The 21838-nt window shown below is 35.5% G+C and overlaps 1 protein-coding gene across 1 annotated transcript in view; it reads left to right on the top strand.

The window, feature by feature from the left end:
- Positions 1 to 21838, top strand: part of Esf1 (ESF1 nucleolar pre-rRNA processing protein) — a 52270-nt gene that overhangs the window by 9442 nt on the left and 20990 nt on the right. The window contains exons 4-9 of the mRNA XM_021149435.3: positions 313 to 426; positions 990 to 1090; positions 1889 to 2041; positions 3201 to 3315; positions 5306 to 5453; positions 11319 to 11480. Of these exons, the coding sequence (XP_021005094.2) occupies positions 313 to 426; positions 990 to 1090; positions 1889 to 2041; positions 3201 to 3315; positions 5306 to 5453; positions 11319 to 11480 (793 nt within the window). The remainder of the gene's footprint in view (positions 1 to 312; positions 427 to 989; positions 1091 to 1888; positions 2042 to 3200; positions 3316 to 5305; positions 5454 to 11318; positions 11481 to 21838) is intronic.

Raw genomic sequence — 21838 nt, forward strand, 5'->3', positions numbered from 1 at the left:
ATTTACTATTGTTTGCCTCACGAAGCTCTCTTTGCATGTTAAATCGGTTAAATCACATAGATGATTTCAGAACTGGAGAAAGAAGATAGTTCATTGTTAATCTTTGTTTTTAAGCATTGAAAATTATGTAAATCCCAGTGCTTAGGAAGCAGAAGTGGGTGGATATCTGTGAGTTTCAGCCAGCGTGGTCTACATAGTGAATTTTAGAACAACCCTAGAGCTACATAGTGAGACCTTGTCTTTAAACTGAAAGGAAGGGAGGGAGGGAAAAAGAAAGAAATAATAAAGATTCTGTGATATTAAATTTCTCAGATTACACGCCGGCTAGCAGTTTGTAACATGGACTGGGATAGATTAAAGGCGAAAGATTTGCTGGCTCTGTTCAACTCATTTAAGCCCAAAGGAGGAGTTGTATTTTCTGTGAAGGTGAGAATTAATTTCATAAATTAAATTAAATGTAAAGTAAATATTTCTAGATGTTTTAACTTAAAACTGACTTTGTTTCTAATTTTACTGACTTAATTTTCCTCCTAAAAAATATTTTATTAATCTGAAAATTGTCTGATGCAATTGAGTATGAAACTGATATGTAACAGGTAATAAAAGGTAAAATTTAAAAAAGCAATTTTTTTAAACTTTTAATTTTTAGATGTGTGTGTGTGTTTGTGTATGCGCACGCACGCGAGAGCATCTCTGTATGGAAGTTAGAGGAGCCCTTTAAAAGTAGATTATTTCCTTCCACAATGGATTCTGGAGATGAAATGGAGATAGTTATTGATAGTGCTAGTCCCATCTCTCTCCTAAATTTCTTATTTTAAAGGATGCTTTATATCATGTACTTAGAAATGAGTTTGGCTTTCCTGCAGTGAGCTTGAAATGAATTGTTTTATTGAGCTGAGTCATAACTCTTGGTGTCTGAGTTTTGATGGGTCTGAATATTATATGACAAAGAATGTATGAGTAATATCAGTTTTGTTTTTTGTGTTCAGATATATCCTTCAGAATTTGGAAAGGAGAGGATGAAGGAAGAGCAAGTTCAAGGACCAGTAGAGTTACTAAGTATTCCTGAGGATGCCCCTGAAAAGGACTGGTACTGAGTCACTCTAGAATAGAAAACTAACCCTTGCAAAGTAATGTCCTTCATTCAGAATCCTATTACCTTAGAAGAACTGAAGTTTGCACTAACACTTACAATTAGGACGGCTTGCAGTGCATTATGCCAACATTTTGTGTGTATGCTCGGAAATAATGATTGCAATATTGGAAAAAATAGCTCATGAGTGTCTTATTGCTGTGAATTAGTTTTGTTTCCTTAATTGAGTGTTAAGTAGGAAGAGAAAGGAATTTTGATGTTAGAAACCAACTTAAGTAGTTGTAAACCACTAGGTGGAGCTCTATGTGCATTTAATATAATTTGTGATTAACTGGATGTTAACAAAAGTAGCAGAGAAAGACCTTTAAGGAACAGCATGGTTTAATGGCTGAAGGTACTTTTCATCTGGTTTGACAACCTAAGGACCTGAATTCAATCCCCAGAACCCACATGGTAGAAAAAGAAAGCTGCTTCTTGAAAATGGTTTTGTCTGACTTCTATATATATACACCGTGGCACACATATACCTACAGATACACACACACTACAAATAGGTAAATACAAAAATTTTTATTTCTAGAGCAAATATTTTACAAAATGAAGCATTCGAGCTGATATCTCACAAGCATATTTTAAAGATTTATCTTTATTGTTTTAGTTATTTCTATGTTTGTGTCTATATGTGGGTTTGTATACATAAGTGCACATACCTTTGGAAGCCAGAGGGATAGGTCCTGTGGAGCAGGAATTACAGGTGATTGTATACGTAATTTTGATTTAGTTTTTCTCCATTAGGGCCTCTAGAGAGAAGCTAAGAGACTACCAGTTCAAACGATTGAAATACTATTATGCAGTAGCCGAGTGTGATTCTCCTGAAACAGCAAGTAAGATTTATGAAGATTGTGATGGCCTGGAATTTGAAAGCAGTTGTTCTTTCATAGACCTAAGGTAATTCAGTTCATCTCTATCAACCTAAGGTAATTCAGTTCATCTCTATAGACCTAAGGTAATTCAGTTCATCTCTTTTTTTTTTTTTTTTTTGGTTTTTCGAGACAGGGTTTCTCTGTGTAGAGCTTACTGTCCTGGAACTCACTTTGTAGACCAGGTTGGCCTCGAACTCAGAAATCCACCTGCCTCTGCCTCCCATCAGTTCATCTCTTAACAACTGAATCTTACAATATAACAAGATCATAAGCAGTAAAACATTTAAATGAGCAATATTTTCTTGCATTCTAAGAAAATGAATGAGAACGCTAAGAATAATTGACAAAAATAGCTTACAAGTTATTTTCATAATGTATATCCTTGAAATAATAAATCTTTCAAGAAACTTCTTTATTTACTTTTATTTTATGTGTGTGAGGTCCTCTGTAATTGGAGTTGCAGGATGTTATAATCTGCCAGATAGATGCTAGGAGTCAAACCTGGGTCCTCTGCATGAGCCAACAGGTGTTTAACTGCTAAGCCATCTCTCCAATACCTCCCTCCCCATAACTCTTTATAAAATATATAGTAGATGCATTTTATATATGTGTGGAATATTCTCCATGTAAATTATAAAAGCTGATTATAATAACCAAAGATTGTATTTACCTCACTTTCCATTTCACGTTCCATGGCCTGATGCCTAAATCTTGTCAGTCACCATGGTTGACTTACATGCAAAGACTAGTTATTTGTGAAATAAATTTGATGGATAAGATTATTCTTGATCAGCTTTTAAACTGTTCTTTATTTTCAGTGGCCTTTTGCATTTATGGTGTCTGTATCTTATTTAGACTACTTAACCAGTTTAGTTCTGTTTGATCTTAAGATTCTGCAGTGAGCCAATGATTTTATATATATATTGCACCTGGGTTTTTGGAAACTGGCTTACATTAACTAGTAGTTCCAAATGCAAAGTCTCTTTTTATAGAGTTCTCTCAAATTTAATGAAATTTCAGATTTATACTTTTTAAATTTCAGAGATGTTGTGGCAAGGTTGTTTCTAACCATTGCATTTGTATAGAAACTTATATAGTATATAAACTATTACTAATTAGAAATTTTAAACCCTGGTAATCACTTCTTTTTATGTTTAAATGAATTTTTCTTTTTATTTTTTTAGATTTATACCAGATGATATTACCTTTGATGATGAGCCCAAGGATGTGGCCTTAGAAGTTGACCTAACAGCATATAAACCAAAGTATTTCACATCTGCTGCAATGGGAACATCAACGGTATTTCTTAACTCTTAAAATGGACATATGAGCCAAGCATGGTGGCACATGCCTGTAATCTCAGCACTTGGGAAATTGACCAGGGTAACCAGAAGCTCAAGAGTCACAATGTAGGATACATGAGACCCTGAATTTAAAAAAAAAAAAAAAAAAAAAAAGGAAAGGGGAAAAATTAAATGTATAAGACTCTTGCTTTTAGCAAGTTTAGAATTAAATAGAATTCTGAGTGTTTGTGCATTGGATACTATACTATTTGCATATATTTTTCAGTGTCCTTTTGTCTTTAAGCCTGTGGGCCTGAGGATGTACTTCAGTGATAGAACACTTGTCTAGCACTTGTAGAGTCCCTGGGTTTTAGCTTAGATTCTTTTAATAGTTATTAGTTATTAAGATTCTAGGGAATAAAGGAAAGACATAGCTTTACCTCATATGACAGCTACAAAAACCTATTAATCATTTGGAATAGGACCACATTTTTTCTGCAGGTGTGATTTTCAAAAGTTTTGTAAACAATAGAAGTACAGTAATTCAGGACTACTAGTTTTCATACTAATAAGAAGCAGCCAGATTTCTGTGTGTTACAAGGGTTTGTTACTTACCTAAACAGCTTGTTTCTCTCACCATAAGTCTCTGCCTGCAGTGATACTCTACATGCTGGCCTTTCCCATTCATAGAGAAAGCTGATGTCAGAGAGCTTCTGCATCTGCTACATGCTGTGCATGGTGGGATGTTCTGATACTGAGTAGTTACAAAGTACAGTAAGACCCCAGAGTAAGTGCACGGTAATAAGTTCTAAAGGGTCCAGCCACATCATGGTATTTTCAATACTTAAGTACTTCAAATAGGCAGTATGTCTAGCCAGCTAGTCTGTAGATCCTGCATCCTGTCTGTATCACCAGTATCTGTTCCACTTACAGTAACCATTTGGCCATTATCAGCACAGAATTAATTATCAGAGTAGGAGTAATTTTGAATCTTGTGAATGGCTAAAACTTCTGAGAGAGTGACAGGGATTTTTTTTTTTAAAGGATCTTTGGTTAATTAGTGCCTAACTTCTTGTCTAATATGGAGAAATTCGACTAAAGAAAAAAAACAAGGACTTGAACACATTGTGTTGTAAACCTCTCCCAGGACCCTTTCACAAATAGATTTCTGTGTTGAATAGAACAGTCCTTCTCAACCAATGGGTTGTGACTCCTTTATTTACTTTATGATTCATAACAGTAGCAAAATTACAGTTATGAAGTCAAAACAAGAATAATTTTATGAATGTGGGTCACTACACCATGAGGAACTATATTAAAGGGTTGCAGCATTAGGAAGGTTGAGAACCACTGGAAGAGAGGGGAGGAGCTAGTCTTCCCCAGTCATATATTCGATGAACGTACTTGGTATGATCGGAATACATTTGTCATCACTGACTCTCATTCTTTTTAGGAAATGGTACCTGTTGAGATTGTTTCTTTATTAACAAATCTCATGTAGTCTATGACTCTTCTATTGTTTTAGTTCTCCAGATAAAAATCATATTCTCACTGGTTCACAATAGTATTAACTTTTTCTAGCATATTTTCTTATGTTTTTCTCCAGTTAATGTTTGTTCTTATTCAGTAATGAGATATCAATCATATAGCTGAGAACTAGTAGAAAGGTAAAAGTGGACAAATGTGATTTAGTCCACAAATAAGATACCATTTATACTTCATGCCATTGTGTATTGGAGCTTTGTTTTGTTTTGTTTTGTTTTTGAGTCAAGATCTCACTGCCTTGACTGCCTAGTACTCTCAGTGTAGACCAGGCTGTCCTCAAACTCACAAGAGATCTACCTCTGCCTTTGCCTCCAAGTGCTAGGAGTAAAGGCATGTGCCACCATTTGCCAAGCATGCTTTTTAATAACTTAATACCAAACATCAAAGTTAACAGTGTGCTTTAGTAAGTGTTTTATCTTTGTGCTGTTGTGTGTGGGTTTATTGTCATTCTTGGGTTCAAGGTGGAGATCACTTGGGATGAGACTGATCATGAAAGAATCACGACGCTTAACAGGAAGTTTAAAAAGGATGAGCTTTTGGACATGGACTTTCAAGCCTACTTGGCTTCCTCTAGCGAGGATGAAGAGGAGGTAGAAGAAGCACCAGAAGGTATTTGCGAATCCTTTCATGGCGTGGCTAACAGAACTATGTCTGGGGAAAACTTAAGAAGACCCCCAAACTGGCTGCAGAGCATATTTATACACATAGAACTATATGCATGTATATGCATAGGTAGATGTTTGAAGGACTGGCAGGATGCTCATTGGATAAAAACACTTATACAAACCTAATGAGCTGACTTTGATCTCCAGAACCCATGATGAAAGGAGAACTGACTCACCAAAAGTTGTCTTCTACCTACCATAAGCACGTAACAGCACAGACACACCAATAACAATGATAACAATGATGATAGCAACAATAAGTAAGGTTTTAAAATGATTCTAAATTTTTTGCTAGTCTAATTTTCTATAACCACAAAATTTATTTAAACTCTGACTTAGTAAAAATGCCTAGCCTATTAGACTTGTAAATATGTAAAATACCTTTATGCCCCCTAACACACACATACACTTTATTGATAATTAATTAGTTTTGAGACAATTTCTCTGTGTAGACTAGGCTTACATAGATCTGCTGGCTTCTGTTCCCAAGATCTGTGATTTGATTATAGGCATAGACCAACCACACCCAGTTTTTTCAGTGCTGGTGACTAAACCCAGGTCATGGTGAGTGCTAGGCAAGGATTCCACTAAGATACATCCTTAAGCCTACTTGCTATAGGAGTCCTAAGTAGCTCTTGTACTTTATTATGTAGTACTTGGGTGTGTAACACTGTCTTCTTTGTCCTTGTTTTACATTTCCCTGACTTCCATAGTTGTTCCTTTTAAACCTCTTTCCTTTAGCTCTAAGTGCATACTGAGGAGATGCCTGTAGTAAGAAGGAGCTACTGTCAAAGCTCTCTTGAGGTTTCATTTGTCTCAAAAATGCCAAAAAAAAATGTTTGCTTTTGTTTGCAAATCTAAATTGGATTTCTACTGGGTTCTGACTTGACTGGTGGTTATGAAGGTTATCTGGAGAGAGAGAGAGAGTGAGAGAGAGAGAGAGAGAGAGAGAGAGAGAGAGAGGAGAGAGAGAGTGTGTGTGTGTGTGTGTGTGTGTGTTAGTTGAACTTGAGATTTTTGGAGGGTCCACTTAATTTACAAAGTGGTATCTTTTTTCAGTATTGGTGTTCTCAATCATTTGATTTTTTCTCCTGTCTTTCTAGAACTCTATTTAAATATGCATGAAATCTTTTCACTCTATCTTCTCTTAAGATTTTTGTTTGTTTCATTTTGTTTTTGTTTTTCAAGACAGGGTTTCTCTGTGTAATCGTGGCTACCTCAGAGGCACATCCTAGATGCGGTTCCATTCTCTTATATTTTATCGTTTTTTTTTTCCCCTGTGCTCCATTCTGGATATATCCTTTTGTTTACACATCTTCTAGTTAAGTGTCTTTTCAGCAGTGTTGATTCTGTTGATACACCTGTCCACTGAATTCTTTATCATTGTTACTATTTCACTTCTAGAAGCCCTGTGTCCCTACTTGTTCACATCAATAGTATCACTTTTTTTGTAGGCTAGTCTCTTGAGTATATTTGTCTGGTACTCTCTCTGCATCTCTGTTTAATTTCAGAAAACTAATTGAACTTTGTCCTCTGTGGTGTGGACTTTAACTTGTGTTCTTTGGTCTTTAATAGTTTTCCAGTTGTGTTCACAGCTGTGGATCAGGAAATAAGTGCTCAGAAACAATAGGTCTTAAAACACTTGTGATCATCCTTGTGGTAGTCCATTCTCTATTCTTGATTTTGACATAATTTTTCACTAACTTGTCAGTTCTTTCAAAATTTATTTTGTAATCACTTTGAAACTTTTAGAAATACTTTAAAAATAGTGTGTACAACTTAATATTGTCAGTTGAAAAAGTTGATCTGATAGAAGCAGTGATTGTCAATCTTTGTTTAGGAATTGTGGATGGTTGACATGATTGTACACTTGTTAAATTGATCATGCTTTTTACTTAGAACTAATTTTGTAAAATATAATACCAATTTTTTTGATCATTGACTTATTTGGTTACTAGTCTGTATCCCCCTCTACCATGTGTGTGCATGTGCGTGTGTGTGTTATGTGCACATTTGCTTTAGAAACCAAGGATCACCGTCAAGTATCTTCAATTATTTTTTTGAGACAAGGTCTCCTCCTCCCTCACTGAATATGGAACTCACTAACTGGCTAAGCTGTCTGACCACTGAACTTCAAATCTGTTTTGTCTCTATTCTTCAAGTGTTGGGGTTGGAGACTTGCCCTGCTTTTTCTTCAGTGTTAAGGGTTCAAACTCAGGCCTTTATGTTAGCATGGCAGGCACTTCATCAACTGAGCCATCCTCAGTCCACTAAGGTATTGTCAAAGCAATCTGGGATTTTTTCATTTATTTGTCTGTGTCTTTGTTAGTTTGTGTGGTTCAAGGGATTCAACTGAGGTACAGCTATAGCCCTTCAGCTTTTGAATGTTATCTGCCTTTACATCTTTGTTGTTTTTATCTAATAGAATTACAAAACATTAAAAACTATGAGTTCAGTGTAGATAGAAAATGAAAAACCAGAAATATTAAACATGATATAAGTACTTTAAATCAGCAGAAAAGAACATTTTTAGTTTATAGTTTAACATTTTTCTTAGTGTTTTCCTTAGTGTATTATTTCTATACATTCCTACTTTTTTTTTTTTCTTTTTTTTTTCTTTTCTTTTCTTTTCTTTTTTTTTTTCAAGACAGGGTTTCTCTGTGTAGCCCTGGCTGTCCTGGAACTCACTTTGTAGACCAGGCTGGCCTCAAACTCAGAAATCCACCTGCCTCTGCCTCCCAAGTGCTGGGATTAAAGGCGTGCACCACCACTGCCTGGCAACATTCCTACTTTGAACATAGGGCTAAATTTTAACATTAAGCCTGGACTTTCTTCTTTTCTAAATTGTCTGTAGGTTTTTGCTTTTATATCACTGAAAGTAGTGCTTTATCCTTATAAGTTTACCACAAAATACTGTTTTGTAGTTACTGATGTAAGGAAAAGAAAATCATGTTTAATAGCTGCTATGTCTTTGTATATATTACATATTGACAGAACCATTTAATTAAGTGTTTCATACTCTTTGAAAATTCATGTTGGTTCATTGGGTAAAGGCTCTTGCTGTCAACCCTGATGGTCTCAGTTTGATCCCAGGATCCACCCACCCAGTAGAGGAGAAAACCAACTTCCGAAAGTTCTCATGGCACGTGCATATAAATAAATGGCACAATAAATAAATGTAATGAAGTTTTAATAAAGAACGTATGTTATTTGCAGTGGTGCTTCTGTTGGATATAAAAGACTTAATATTTTAAGGCCTTGCTGGCTGGTGCTTGTTAATTTTTCTGATGAAGTTTTATTTCTTAATGTACTTAGTATAGCCTTCTCACAGACCTTTTATAGCCTTTCCCTCATAAATAAGAAAATGAATTTATGTTCATTTACTGTAGGTATGGAAAAGGTAAATTTATATGCCTGTATGGATATTGTGTACTTTTCTGAGAATTCTCAATTGTTTTCCTTTACCCTAGTTCTAAAATACAGAGGGAAATAATATTCCATGTCTATTGGGAATGACTGGGTCCATGTTTTTCAACTAGACTTTGTTTGGTTTTGAAAATAGAACTAAATTTTATTGTTTTTTATTACATTTGTGTGTGTGTGTGTGTATATGTATGTATACATATGTATGTGTGTGTATATATTATGTATGTACATATGTTGAGTATGCATGTGGAAATTTAGAGAACAGCTTGCAGGACTTCGTTGTTTTCTTTCTACCACGTGGGTCCTGGTGATCAAAGATGTCACCAAGCTTGACAGCAGGCATTTATCCTCTCTGAGCCATTTCACTCATCCTGGAATTATCTTATTTTACATAAATGAGTGTTTGCCTGCATGTCTGTGTGCTGTTTGAATACCCTTGGTGCCTGTAATGGCCAGAAGAGGGTATTAGATCCCCCTGGAACTTGAGTTATAGATGGTTTGTGAGCTGCCATCTGGGCATAGGAAATTGAACCTAGGTCCTCTGGAAGAGCAGCCAGTACTTACCCATCCACCCCATCCCAATTTAAATTTTAAAACAGTGTTTACAGTAGGACACCTAATAGTATTGATAAATAAGCATTAACATTATCATAAAATAATCATTAATTTTTTAGTGTATTTAATATCTTGGACTCACTGGTGATACAGCTCAATGGTAGAGTGTTTGCCAAGGTTCATAAAATCCTATGTTTAACCTTTTGTATTCTAAAATAGGAAAGGAAAAACCCTTAAGCTCTACTAGTTTCAAAACTTGACTTTACCACATAGTGAAATAACAAAGGTCAAGTTTTCTTAGCATCATGGTCCTTTCTTTGTATAGCTGTGAAATAAGAATTATAATATTAACTGGCTTAGAAAAACTGAAATGATGTATATAAGTAGTTAAGATAGTACTTTGTATTTTGTCTTAAAACTAAAGATCAGCTTCTCTCAGTTTGAAATATGTAATTTTTTTCAAAAGCATGCCTTTTTCTTCAGTATTTTAATAGATAACAAACTTACCTTGATCTGCAATTTAGTGCTTCTGATAGCTACAATAGTATATTTGAGTATTAAACATTCCTGATTATTGTTTATAAGAATAGCTTATTGTTTGAATTTTTTTTTAATCTTATGTACTATAAAAGCATTCATAAAATGTCCTTGAATTAGAAAAGCAGACCTACATGAGTTATCCCACATTTTAGAGCTTCAGAAAGTACAATTTAGTACTGGAAAAAATCAATTTAAAGTAAGCCATCAGAGACTTACCACTAAAGTTTCAACGTGGAAGGATCTTGCTTCTAATTATGTTTTCAGAAGTAAGCTTTTAATAGAATGAAATACATTGCCATTTTGTTAATGTGTTCCTCATGTTTTATCCATTGAATTATGGGATACATGACAGAATTCCATCCAACATTTATTATTGTGGTACAAAGCACAAACAGCAAAAAAATGAGCTTCAGCTGTTTGGGTGAACATGTAAAAGTGTGATAGGATGATGGAAAGAATGCCCGCAACCACTGGAGGGGGAAAGAGTCCTCAGATAGTTACCTAACCAACTTCTTCCCTGCTCATCGTCTTATGTAAGGAAGTGGTGTTAGCATGAATGCTTCACAGCACCATGCTTCTATCACAGTTTAGTGACTGGGGGTTACAAAGGCTGGAAGTTGACATCACTTCCAGACTTTCTTCTAGTGGAGATGCTACACTTTATACACTTGATAAGTTTGTATGTTTTACATTAAAACCCAGATTTCTAATTTATGTTACTGGCTTGAAGAATTTACATTGAAACTGTAGAACAAACAAACTTTATGGATTGATTTTCTCTGATATTTGTTGTTCGTGGGTTTTGTACTGTTTCTTTACATTCCAATGTTTATGAAGCTAGAATCCAAAACTATCAATTATCTTTCCACACAGTAAACTTAATTGAATTGCTTTCTAGTTTGTCTGTGTCACTGATTGATGACAACACTTCTACGAGTAAATGTGCTTAGTCACTCACATTCAGATGGGAAGAACTCAGTTTAGGTTCTAAACAACTCCCTTTGCCTCTTTTCTGTGGCCTGAGAAGTTAATCCCGTGTCCCAAATTCGCCCCAGCAACATTGAGGCTCCTTTTGTTGAACAGAATATTTTTAAAGCCACTGTGTGATGGCAGAGAGGACAAAGAGGAGAATGAAATGCCACTCTTCATGCATAGAAGGGAATATTATGTAATACTCTAGCAGTGACTACATCACATCTGAGTTTGACTAAGTACAAGACTGAGGTCTAGTTGAAGGTAATTGTTTCTCTATATTAAATGAGATTGATTAATTTGGTTGTTTTGTTAGGTGAAGAAGGAGTCAACATAGGAGAAGATGGGAAGACAAAGAAAAGCCAGAAGGATGATGAAGAACAAATTGCTAAATACAGACAGCTCTTGCAGGTTATTCAAGAAAAAGAAAAGAAAGGAAAAGAAAATGATATGGAAATGGAAATCAAGTGGGTTCCAGGTGAGAAGTAGATATTAAGTAAAAGTTGTCTTCTGAATGCATTTAGATATAATAATAATAAGATTTAGATATAATAATAATAATAATAATAATAATAATAATAAGATGCTAGCTCTTCTTTAGAAGCATACTTTTAAAAGGATTTATTTTCCAGAGATTTTCTGGTAGAGAAATGGTATTTAATTCACCTCAGAATTAACACGTAACTTTTTTTTTCATGTTTATTTAAAAAAATTTTGTCATATAATATATTTTTGATCATATTCTTTCCCCTTTTCCCTACTCCTCCCAGATCCACCCATGTACTTACCCACTCAGACTTCATGTACTCTCTCAAAAACAAAAAGGAAAGAAAAACAATTTTCAAAAAATGAAAATCAAAACAAACTAAAAAGAAAATAAAGCACATATATAATAAAATAAAATGCACAAAAACAAACAAACAAACCCCATCATATCTGGTTTGTATAGCCAACTACTTCCTAGTGTGGGGCCTGCCCTAACATGTGGTTGGCAAACCCAGTGTCATTCCATGTTACAGAAATCGGATTTTCCCTTTCCTGGTAGGTATCAGTTGCGAATCTCTCCTTGGCTGAGGACAGGCCTGTGACTACTTCCCCTTCTCAATGCTGGAATTTTACCTGATGTGAACCTGTGAAGGTCCCGTACGTGCCATCACAGTCTCTGAGCTCATATGTGTGTCAGTCCTGCTGGGTCTGGAATGATCTTTCCTTGGAGTCCACCTCTGGCTCTTGAAATCTTTCTACTTCCTCTTACCCATGGATCCCTGAGCCATAGGTGTTTTATACTCTTTCCAGCTCCCATTTGATTGGTTTCTTGGTTTTACTAATTATAAATTATTTCTGTCTAATTATAAGCATAGACCTTTCCTGGATTTGATTCCTCAATTTAGAATATAAAAACTTGAAGTTAAGTACTATATTTTCTAATTATTACAATTCTTTTTTTTTAAACTATAGTTCTCAAGATCCTTTTTCCTGTAGCCTTTGCTGTTTGTTAATTCATAAGGTTTCATTAATATAAAATATGTATTATTGAGTGTTCCATCACAGTTTTGCTATAGTTAAAAAAAAATGTGTCCCAGTAGAGTAGTATAAGGCAAATTTTAAAATGTCAAGTATAAAAATAGATAAAAGCTAGTATAAACAAGAATTGTCATATACAATACACATTTATATACACAAATAGTTATAAACATAACTGCATGTACTTTTACAAACAGTAATGGTTACAGACTACTGATACTTACAGTCATCTCTTATAGTATGTCTTACTTATAGTCATCTCTTACAGTTCTTTGTGAATTCATTCCAGTATCTCCTACAGATACAAAAACATGTCCTGTCATATGCAGATAACTTGTATACATCATCTTGTATACTTAAAATCATTTCTAAATGATTTTAATCAAGACTAAATAAAGTCCATATAAACAGTTGTCGTTTTATATGTGTGTGCATATATATATATATACATATATATATATATATACACACACAGGCACATATATATGTGTGTATGTATGTGTATTATATATAAAATACATATTGTATATTCTAAACATATATGAAAAATATAAAAATATATAAATATGTACTATAAAATATAAGTGTACATTTATAGTATATATATATATATTGTCCATAGACAAGAAACAGTATGTTTGTTCAGTGCAGGTACAGTTTCAAGGTTGTTAGGGTTTTTTTTTTTTTATCGTTTTTATTGAAATTAGTGGGCATGTAATCCATGGATGCAAATATTGCCCATTTTACTGACTAATTTTGATCTGTGGTTTTCTTGAAATATCCTTGCTAATAGAGTAAAAGACCTCATGAAGTGAATTAGGAGCTATACCTCTAGTTTGTTTTTATCTTGACTTTTATTTGTGGATGGAATGTTAATATTTGCTCAAGTTTTTAAAAAATATAAAATGAAAAATTACCACCCAAAATTCTACTACCCTGACTCAGCTATGGCTTAGGTAAGTTCTGCTTCCATTTGCCATTTCTCTGTTCTCATATGTTTAACCATATTTCTAATCGTTCACTGCAGTAGATGTATGGCATTGAACAGAAACAGGACAGTTTCCAAAGCCACAAATATTGCTCCATTCTAAGAGTTCTTTGCTTTCATCCCTAGCCAATACCTTGGCTTGCTTTTTTAGGGCCTTTTAATTTTAAAACTTTTTTTAACAACAGTAGGACCCCCACCCCCATTCCCTCAGTGAAGAGTATCCAGGCCACAGTGAAAAGCAGACATTGGCACTCAGGCTCACCACTAGTCAGTTCTGTGATTTCCTCTTCACCCAGCAGCCTTCACACATACCATGGATCAACCTGTGGTCTTCTCAAGCTACTGAAACCAACACTGTCAAAAGATCAAAAGATGGAGCGCAGGTGCCAGGTATCTCAGCCTTCACAGTGCTATAAATATAGTTCCTCATGTTGTGGTGACCCCCAACCATAAGATTATTTTCATTGCTACTTCGAAATTGTAATTTTGCTGCTGTTAAAAATTGTAAATATCTGATATGCCGGATAATAGGTGACATCTGTGAATGGACCTTTTGACACACACCCCCTTAAATAGGTCACAACCCACAGGATGAGAACCACCGGTCTAAGATGTTATAATCTAGATCTTTTTTTCATAATGTGAGCTATTTTTAATCAAGTAGTTTACCCAAAATAGAAGTACCAGGAAGGGGTTTGGGCTCGGGCACTTTCTCTGTCTTGACATTGCTGCCAGAAATATCCCACCGGTTTATAGTGCCTTCAATAGTCAGTAATAGTTCCAGTGTCAGGGAATTATCACTATTTCACATTTTACTGGATGGAGTCAAGTTGGTTCTCTTAGAACACACACACACACATGCATACACACATATTCAAACAGTGTGTGTGTGTGTGTGTGTATGTATGTGTGTGTAACGTAGGTGGTGTGTGAAGGTCACAGAATAATTTGCAGGTGTCATTTCTCCTTTTTCCAGCATGACAAGTTCAGGTTGTCATGTGTAGTGGCAGAACCCTTTATCTACTGAACCACCTTGCTCGCCCAGCCTGTATTTGTGAAGGCTCCTGATAGGATGCCTTTTATTGTGGACACCTGTTGCATTCATGCATATTTGTGAATATGAGTGTAATGGTGAAAGGGGTCTTTGTACATATTGTATGCAGTGTGTGAGGCCACAGAGCTACTCCACAAACTCCTTTTATAAATCTGAAGGATAAGACTCATAATACTTAAGTTTTGAGGCATTTATGAAGGTACATTTCATGTCATTTCCCCTTTCTTCATTGTTTTGTATGATAGAGCTGGGATTAAAGTCGTGCACCACTACTGCCCAGCCTTTGCCTCCACTTTGTAAAGCAATGATCCCATTTTAGTCTAGTGTCTGGTCTTTATTCTTTGTCCCATCCCCACCCCTACTTCCCCCACCCCCACTATCACACACATACACACACACACACAAGCTTTCTTTGATGCCTATTCTTGCACTCTCTTCCATCGGGAAGCTCACACAGGTATCAGGGTCAGCATATATGACTATTGAATTATTCATTCTTTATTCAGAAACAATGTTTTAAATCAGTAGTTATTCATTTTGTTAGGTAACCCTGATCCAAACATTTAAATTTTTGATGTCATAGAGAACCTGTTTATTTATTTTTGGCTATATTTCTGTTTGCATTTATTACTAATGTATTCATTATTTGAAAGATATTTACAATTTTTTTGTTTGTTTAAAAGTTTTCTTTTAAAGCCATGTTTTTACTTTTGAGTAAAGGGCCAAAAATATAACTCAGTGATAGAACACTTGTCTAGTAGGACCCTTGGTTAAATCTCTAGTGACATTGTGTGTATCTGTGTGTGTGTGTGTGTCTGTGTGTGTTTTGAGAGTTGGGAGATTGTTAAAGGATGGGATGTTGCTTAATGGCTAAGTACTTGTCTGGCTTAAATGAATTCCAAGTTTGATCCTTAGAACACAAAACCAAAAAAAAAACCAAAACAAAACTTTACAGATGCTGTACTAAAAACTAAAAACAAGTAGCCTTGAGCTAAGAAAGAAGACAGTTGAGTTGAGAGGGGAGCATCAAATGGAAAGCCTGAGCTTAGAAAGAAGTTATCATTAATCTATCCTAGTTTGGTGATGGAAAAGAAAGCTTATATGATAACTGAACAGTCACACAGCTACTGGGTGATTAAAATTTTACAACCTAATCATTCCTGATTTATCCAGTTAACAGATTGACTATGAAAGCTTTGTAAGGTAATAAGCTGAAACTTCATACTATGTAAATAGCATTTGAATTGTTTGTGGACTGAATAGTAAAGTTGAGAACCAGGAGCAGGTGGTGGTGGCGCATACCTTTAGTCCCAGCAGAGAGGCAGGCAGATCTCTAAATTCAAAGCCAGCCTAGTCTACAGAGCTAGTTCCAGGACAGCCAGAACTACACAGAGAAACCTTTGTCTTCAACAAATAGAAGGGGAAGGAGTGGAAGAGGAAGGGAGGAAGGGAGATAAGAAGAGAAGAGAAGAAAAGCAGGTTCAAGAGAAATGGCTCAGTCCTTAAGAGTGTTTACTGCTCTTAACTGAAACCTGGGTTTTTTCCCCAGTACCCACATTGTCTATAACTCCAGTTCCAGTGGATCTGACACCCTCTTCTGGCCTCCAGGGGTCCTACCCACATGTGATCCACACACATATACATAAAGTAAATGAGAAGCAGCTAGGGTTATCTAAAAGTGTTTCTAACACATTTTGTCTATAGAATAGCTAGTCAGTTTCTCAGTTTCTGGAAAAACTAAGTTTCTTCTTTAATAATATGATATGAAAGTAGAAACTGAGTGTATTTTTCATGCTGGTTATATTACATTTGGTTTTTGTTTTATATTTTTATAGTGTTTACCATAAAGTCACGATTTTTTTTTTATGATTTTCAATTTCTTTAGACTTTTAATATAATTACTTATTTTCCCCTTCTCTTAACTCCTTCCAAATCCTCCCATCTAGCCTGCCTTACTCTTCTAAAATCATGACCTTTTGTTTCAGTGAATGGTGTGTGTGTGTGTGAGTGTGTATGTATATAATTCTTAAATATAGAAATACAACCTGTTAATTCTGTATATCATTACTTATATATGTTTTCAGGGCTGAGCATTTAGTGTTGTTTAACCAGTTGGTGTGTTTTCTCTGAGGAAGACTGTTTCTCCTGCTATCAGCATTCCTTAGTTGCCTGTAATCTCTTTTGGGGGTTGAAGCCTCATGAGCTTTGGTGTCATCCCTATTTAAGCAGTCAAATTGGTGAGACTTTCTGGATGTAGCTTTTGATATTCATAAGAGACATAATGTTACGGTAAATTCCCAGTTCCTCTAGCTCTTATAGCCTGTCCACACCCTTTCCCACAATGATCCCTGAGCCTTAGATTGTAGATACATCTTTTGGTACAGACTCTGCAATTGCATTTTGACTCATTATGGTTTGCCATAATGGCTTAGTCCACTTACTGCAGCAAGAAGTTTCCTTGATTAGGGGTGAGTACTACAGTTACCTATGGGTATAATGACAAAGATTCAGTTAAGGATTCTGCTGCTTAGTAAAGTGGTTGGCTGTAGGTTCTCCTAAAACCACACAAGTTCACTAGCCCTACTAGGTAGTTGACAGGGTTTCCAATACCAGGTCTGATTTATCTCTAGTTGAGTTAGGGTTGTTTTTTTCAAGATTTGTTTTATTTTTATTTTTTGTATATTGGTGAGTTTTGGTAACAAAAACAAATAGTGATAAACTAAAAGATACTGTTTCTGATGGAACTGTCTTTGAGCTACCTGTGTTGATGAGGCTGTGAGTGTGGATGGAACCGTTCTTAGAGCAAGCTGTGCTGCTGAGGCTTAGTGTTGCAGGTTAGAGTAGGGAGAGTAGTGCCTTCTAGTGTGGGTATCCTAGGCCAGTCCCCATCTTAACCCCTTTCTTGGAAGAAGAAAATATCTGAGGATGTCAGTTCAGAAGATGCCGCACTGGGTCCATGGCTTTTAAGGTGTTTTTACAGTCTTTGCCAAATTAGACTTTAGTATGGTATAGATGGTGGGGTGTTTTGCTTATGAATTAATTGAATATCATAGTCCTGTAGAGTATCTTTTACCAGGTGAAAGTGCCTCTACCATTTTCCTCTTAAAGTCCTAGGTTTTTTTTTTCATGTCCAATTTTTCTTCCAGAAGTTATATTTGATTGTGTATGTTACTTTTTTACTTTGAATCTGTAACTCCTAATTTCTGTGCTTTTGAATCTGTGCAGCTTGCTGAAGAATTTCTTCAGTTCTGTTTTCCTTCATTAAGTCTTCCTCTAGTGTATACATTTAAGCTTTTACACTAGCTTGATGTTTTTATCTCCCAGAGTTGCTGTTTTCTTTTGTCCTCCAAACTTGTCTGATAATTTCTTCCTTTGCTTTTTTAAGTGCTGATTTTATATTTTGTATCTCAATTTCCAAGTCTATAGTCTGTGACTCTGTCTTACTGGTTTTTGTTTCCACTTACTCTAGTTCCTCAGGGATTTTTAACTGGGATCTTCTTGTCTTGGCTCTTTCTTTCTTACAGGAACTCTGGATCAGACAGAGTTCCTTTTAGAGACTATTTGTCAGGTGTCTGGAGGCATTTCTAATCCAAGACCTATTGAATTTTTGAGTTGGTGTATTTGGGACCACACAAGTAGTGTGAATTCCAGCCACAAGTCCATGGGTTTGTGGGCTTTGTGGTTACAAAGTCTCAGAGGAGAACTGTAGTTTTACTCCCCCCGATCTTCATGTACTCCCCCAGAACTGTAGAGGGAGGGTCATCATCTACTGGGGGCACATTTAAGGATCCTGGGACCTCCCACCATGATCAGACTCCAAACTTTGGCCCCCACCTCCTTGGCTAAGAGCCCATAACAACCCAAAATCCATACTAGACTATATTAGCTTAGTGTGTGTCCCCAAGGAGAACTCCCTGCTTCTGAACTAACTTAATAGTTCTATTTGAGCTTCCTTATTGAGACTTGACACAGGAATTCTTCTTGATTCCTTATATCTTAGCCATTCATGTAAAAGATTTCATTCATTTTCTACCTTGCCTACAAATATATAAAAATAACATAAATGTATAAAAATAACAATAGAACAAGTAATTTTTCAGTATTTGCCATAAATAACTTATCAGAATGGCTTTCCCAGACTTGGCCAGAAGTTAGAGGACAGCTTAGTAGTATGTTATTGTGATTACAAACTGCATGAAAGGCAAGAAAAACATACAAATAAGCTTGAGACAAATACAGAAAACAATAGCTCCCTAATGAGGCCCAGATGTCTTGTATTTGAATTCAGTGTTGTAGGAATATTGAACGCTAAGAAGCAGGCATAGGGGACAGTTTAATGTGTGGTGAAGTTAATACCCTGGAATTGGAAGCCATTACTTTAAGGGAAACTGAAAGGGGATTTCGAAGTTAGAGAAAGACAACCCAAATTCTAGACAAATGTAAAGCCTTTTCTACCAGTGAAATAACTTTAGACAATAACAGCAAAAAGCACCGTCTATTCAGTGAATACTCTGGGCTTACCTTCCTTGTATATTTATTAAATCTTTGGCAATGAAGTTATGTGAGTAGAAATTCCCAGTCAGATCATCTTTTAGATTTATCCTTATTATCTTCATTTTAACTGTGTACTTTTCACATAGTAGGTATAACAAGATTCTAACAGTATTGAGTACAACCAGAGAACATTTGTTGGCTCTGGCTAATTGATAGTTTTAGCCATTCACTATTGTTTTTGAAACTAGTTTTTATTTTACTTTTAGTTCCATGTGTTGTTGCTCCCAGTCAGTGGGGTGGGACAGATTTGAATCACTTTCCTTTCACTTGCTTCCTTATCCTATGCACATTTATAAGGTGTGTGCTATGTGCCAGGACTCTCATGAGCTACTAATATGGACCCTTGTTATGTGAGTAACCGTGTCCTTCCTTGTCCTCACACCTTCAGGAGTAATGTTTTAGTTGGGAGAGGTGCCTTGATAGCAGTGCTCCTTAGGACCTGGCTAGTGGTTTGCCTCTAGAAGAAAGCCCGGAACCCAGAATGAGTTCCACATTTGGAGTCTGGTGTTGGTGATGGTGGTCAGTAACACTTTAAAGCTTTTGGAATTGAGTGCTGCATAGTCTAATTTATAACACACAAAAAGTTTTATGAGATTGATATGCAAGTGTTCATAAGTATTCCCAATGAATCCTAAGCCCATATTTAAGTAAAAGTGCCAGTTTCAACCTATATGAGAACTCTTAAAACATGCATTTTGTTTTTATAAATAAAGCCTGTAACAGTACCTACTTAAGTTGTTTTAAATCATTTGTATCCTATCCTTTGAAGACTTTTCAAACATTTCATGTGGATAAATAAGGTCAGGAGAAATATATATTCTTCTTGGAGATTTTGTAAGAATATTTATGGGTCTTTTTATATGCACCAAAACTGCCAAAATAGTTGAATAGATCATGCTTATTAAATTATTATTATTACTATATTGAGTCATCTGCTTTTGTGGTTAGCTCTAGAAGGGGCTTTACCCTTTATTTGTGGGATTATTGATATCTTTAATTTGGCAATCTATGGATATATGCCTAAAGGTTTGCTTTTTTTTTTTTTTTTAACAAATTTGTACAAAACTAAAGGAGTTATAATGAAGTTGTTTTTCAAGTCACATTGTGGCTTCTCTTAAGTGAGAGGCTAAACTGACTCTGAAGAATGTTCTTGTGCATTTGCCAAGAGACTTCTGGGATGGACATATTTTTAAGAACTTAGAACATAAACAACTGTGATCTGTGGCAAGAGATTTAAATGACCTCATGATGACAATGAGAACAAAGCATTTTTAAGTTATCGTGGTGGTGTGTTAATTCACTGCAATGTGTTTGTCATTCCTCTATTTTGGTATTAAGTGGGAGCCAGGCAAAAAAGAAACTACAGACTGACTCGAATTTAAGATATGATTTCTTTATTGCTACCAACAAACTAAGTTCGAGAAAATATTATTTCTCGAGGATACATTTTGCCTCACTTACTCTAGAACTAGTGGTCCACATGAATCACTTAGAGACAGAAGCCTTAAAGTTTTGGTTCATTTTCTGTTAGAAATAATATGTTCTAAATATCAAAGATCAAACACTTGGCAGGAAATAAGAGTCTTTCCTTCAAAAGAAATCAAGACAGACGTGTTTATTAAGTACTTACTGTGCACTGGGGACTATGCTAACTACTATGGAATGTAAAAGAACGTGACTATCCTGCTTTTAGTTTAGAACTTGCATGTTCAGGTTCTCAGCAGAGCCATATAATAAATACTTAATTTGTATTTATTATTTACATATCAATATTAAAGTTAAATTGCCAAATAAATGACACCTCAGTAACATGATGCAAGTAATCACATAACCCCCTTTTATACACCTAGCCAGGCATGGTGGCATTTGCCTTTATTCCCAGCTCTTGGGAGGCAGAGGGAGTGCACCTTTATAAGTTCCAGCACAAATCTTGTCTCAAAAAAATAACATTTTCAAAGATTTATCTATCTAATAATAGTATGCTTTTGAGATTAGACTGTATGCTGACCTGCATGCATTCTATATGCTATTCTACCTTGTTACATGAAATCAACTTGTATCAGAACTTACTGCCTTCTCCTGTATGAATGAGGATCTCATCTTACATTCCCTAGGTACATTACCATTTCATTTAAAGATCTGTAGATGACTTGGTATCATTCACATTTCATACGAGAACCATTTAGTAATGTGAAATGTTTTTCTCATAAAAGAATGTGTCTTAACGATTCATTTAAATTTTACTTTATGTGTACGAATGTTTTGTCTGCTTGTATATTTATGCACTTTGGGTCATACCTGGCACCGAAGGAGGACAGAAGAAGGCATTGAATCCCTTGAGTTAGAGTTACAGGTGGTTTTGAGCCACTATGTAAGTGCTGGCATTCCAACCAGGGTCCTCTGAAAGAGCAATCTCTTTAAGAGCCATCTCTCCAACCCCACATCCATTTTTTGAATTAATGAATGTATTTCTGGTTTGGCATCTAACAAATCTATATGTCATAAAATGAAACTTAAGAGTATGTGTAATTTAATTTAGTATGTCTATAAGTCCTAGAAATGTGGGGATTCTTTGTCTTACAGCTGGAAAATGGGCATAAGAGCTCACCTGTTTCAAACTGGTCTTTGGGGCTCACAGCCTAAAAGCCCTGAAATAGTGATTCTGAGTATTTGAACATCTGCTAAGTATTTTGCAGTTCAAAGGGGGGAAACGTGC

The sequence above is a fragment of the Mus caroli genome, unplaced genomic scaffold, assembly GCF_978045245.1.
Source record: "Mus caroli unplaced genomic scaffold, Mus_caroli_1 scaffold_2, whole genome shotgun sequence".
In the NCBI taxonomy this organism is placed as follows: domain Eukaryota; kingdom Metazoa; phylum Chordata; class Mammalia; order Rodentia; family Muridae; genus Mus; species Mus caroli.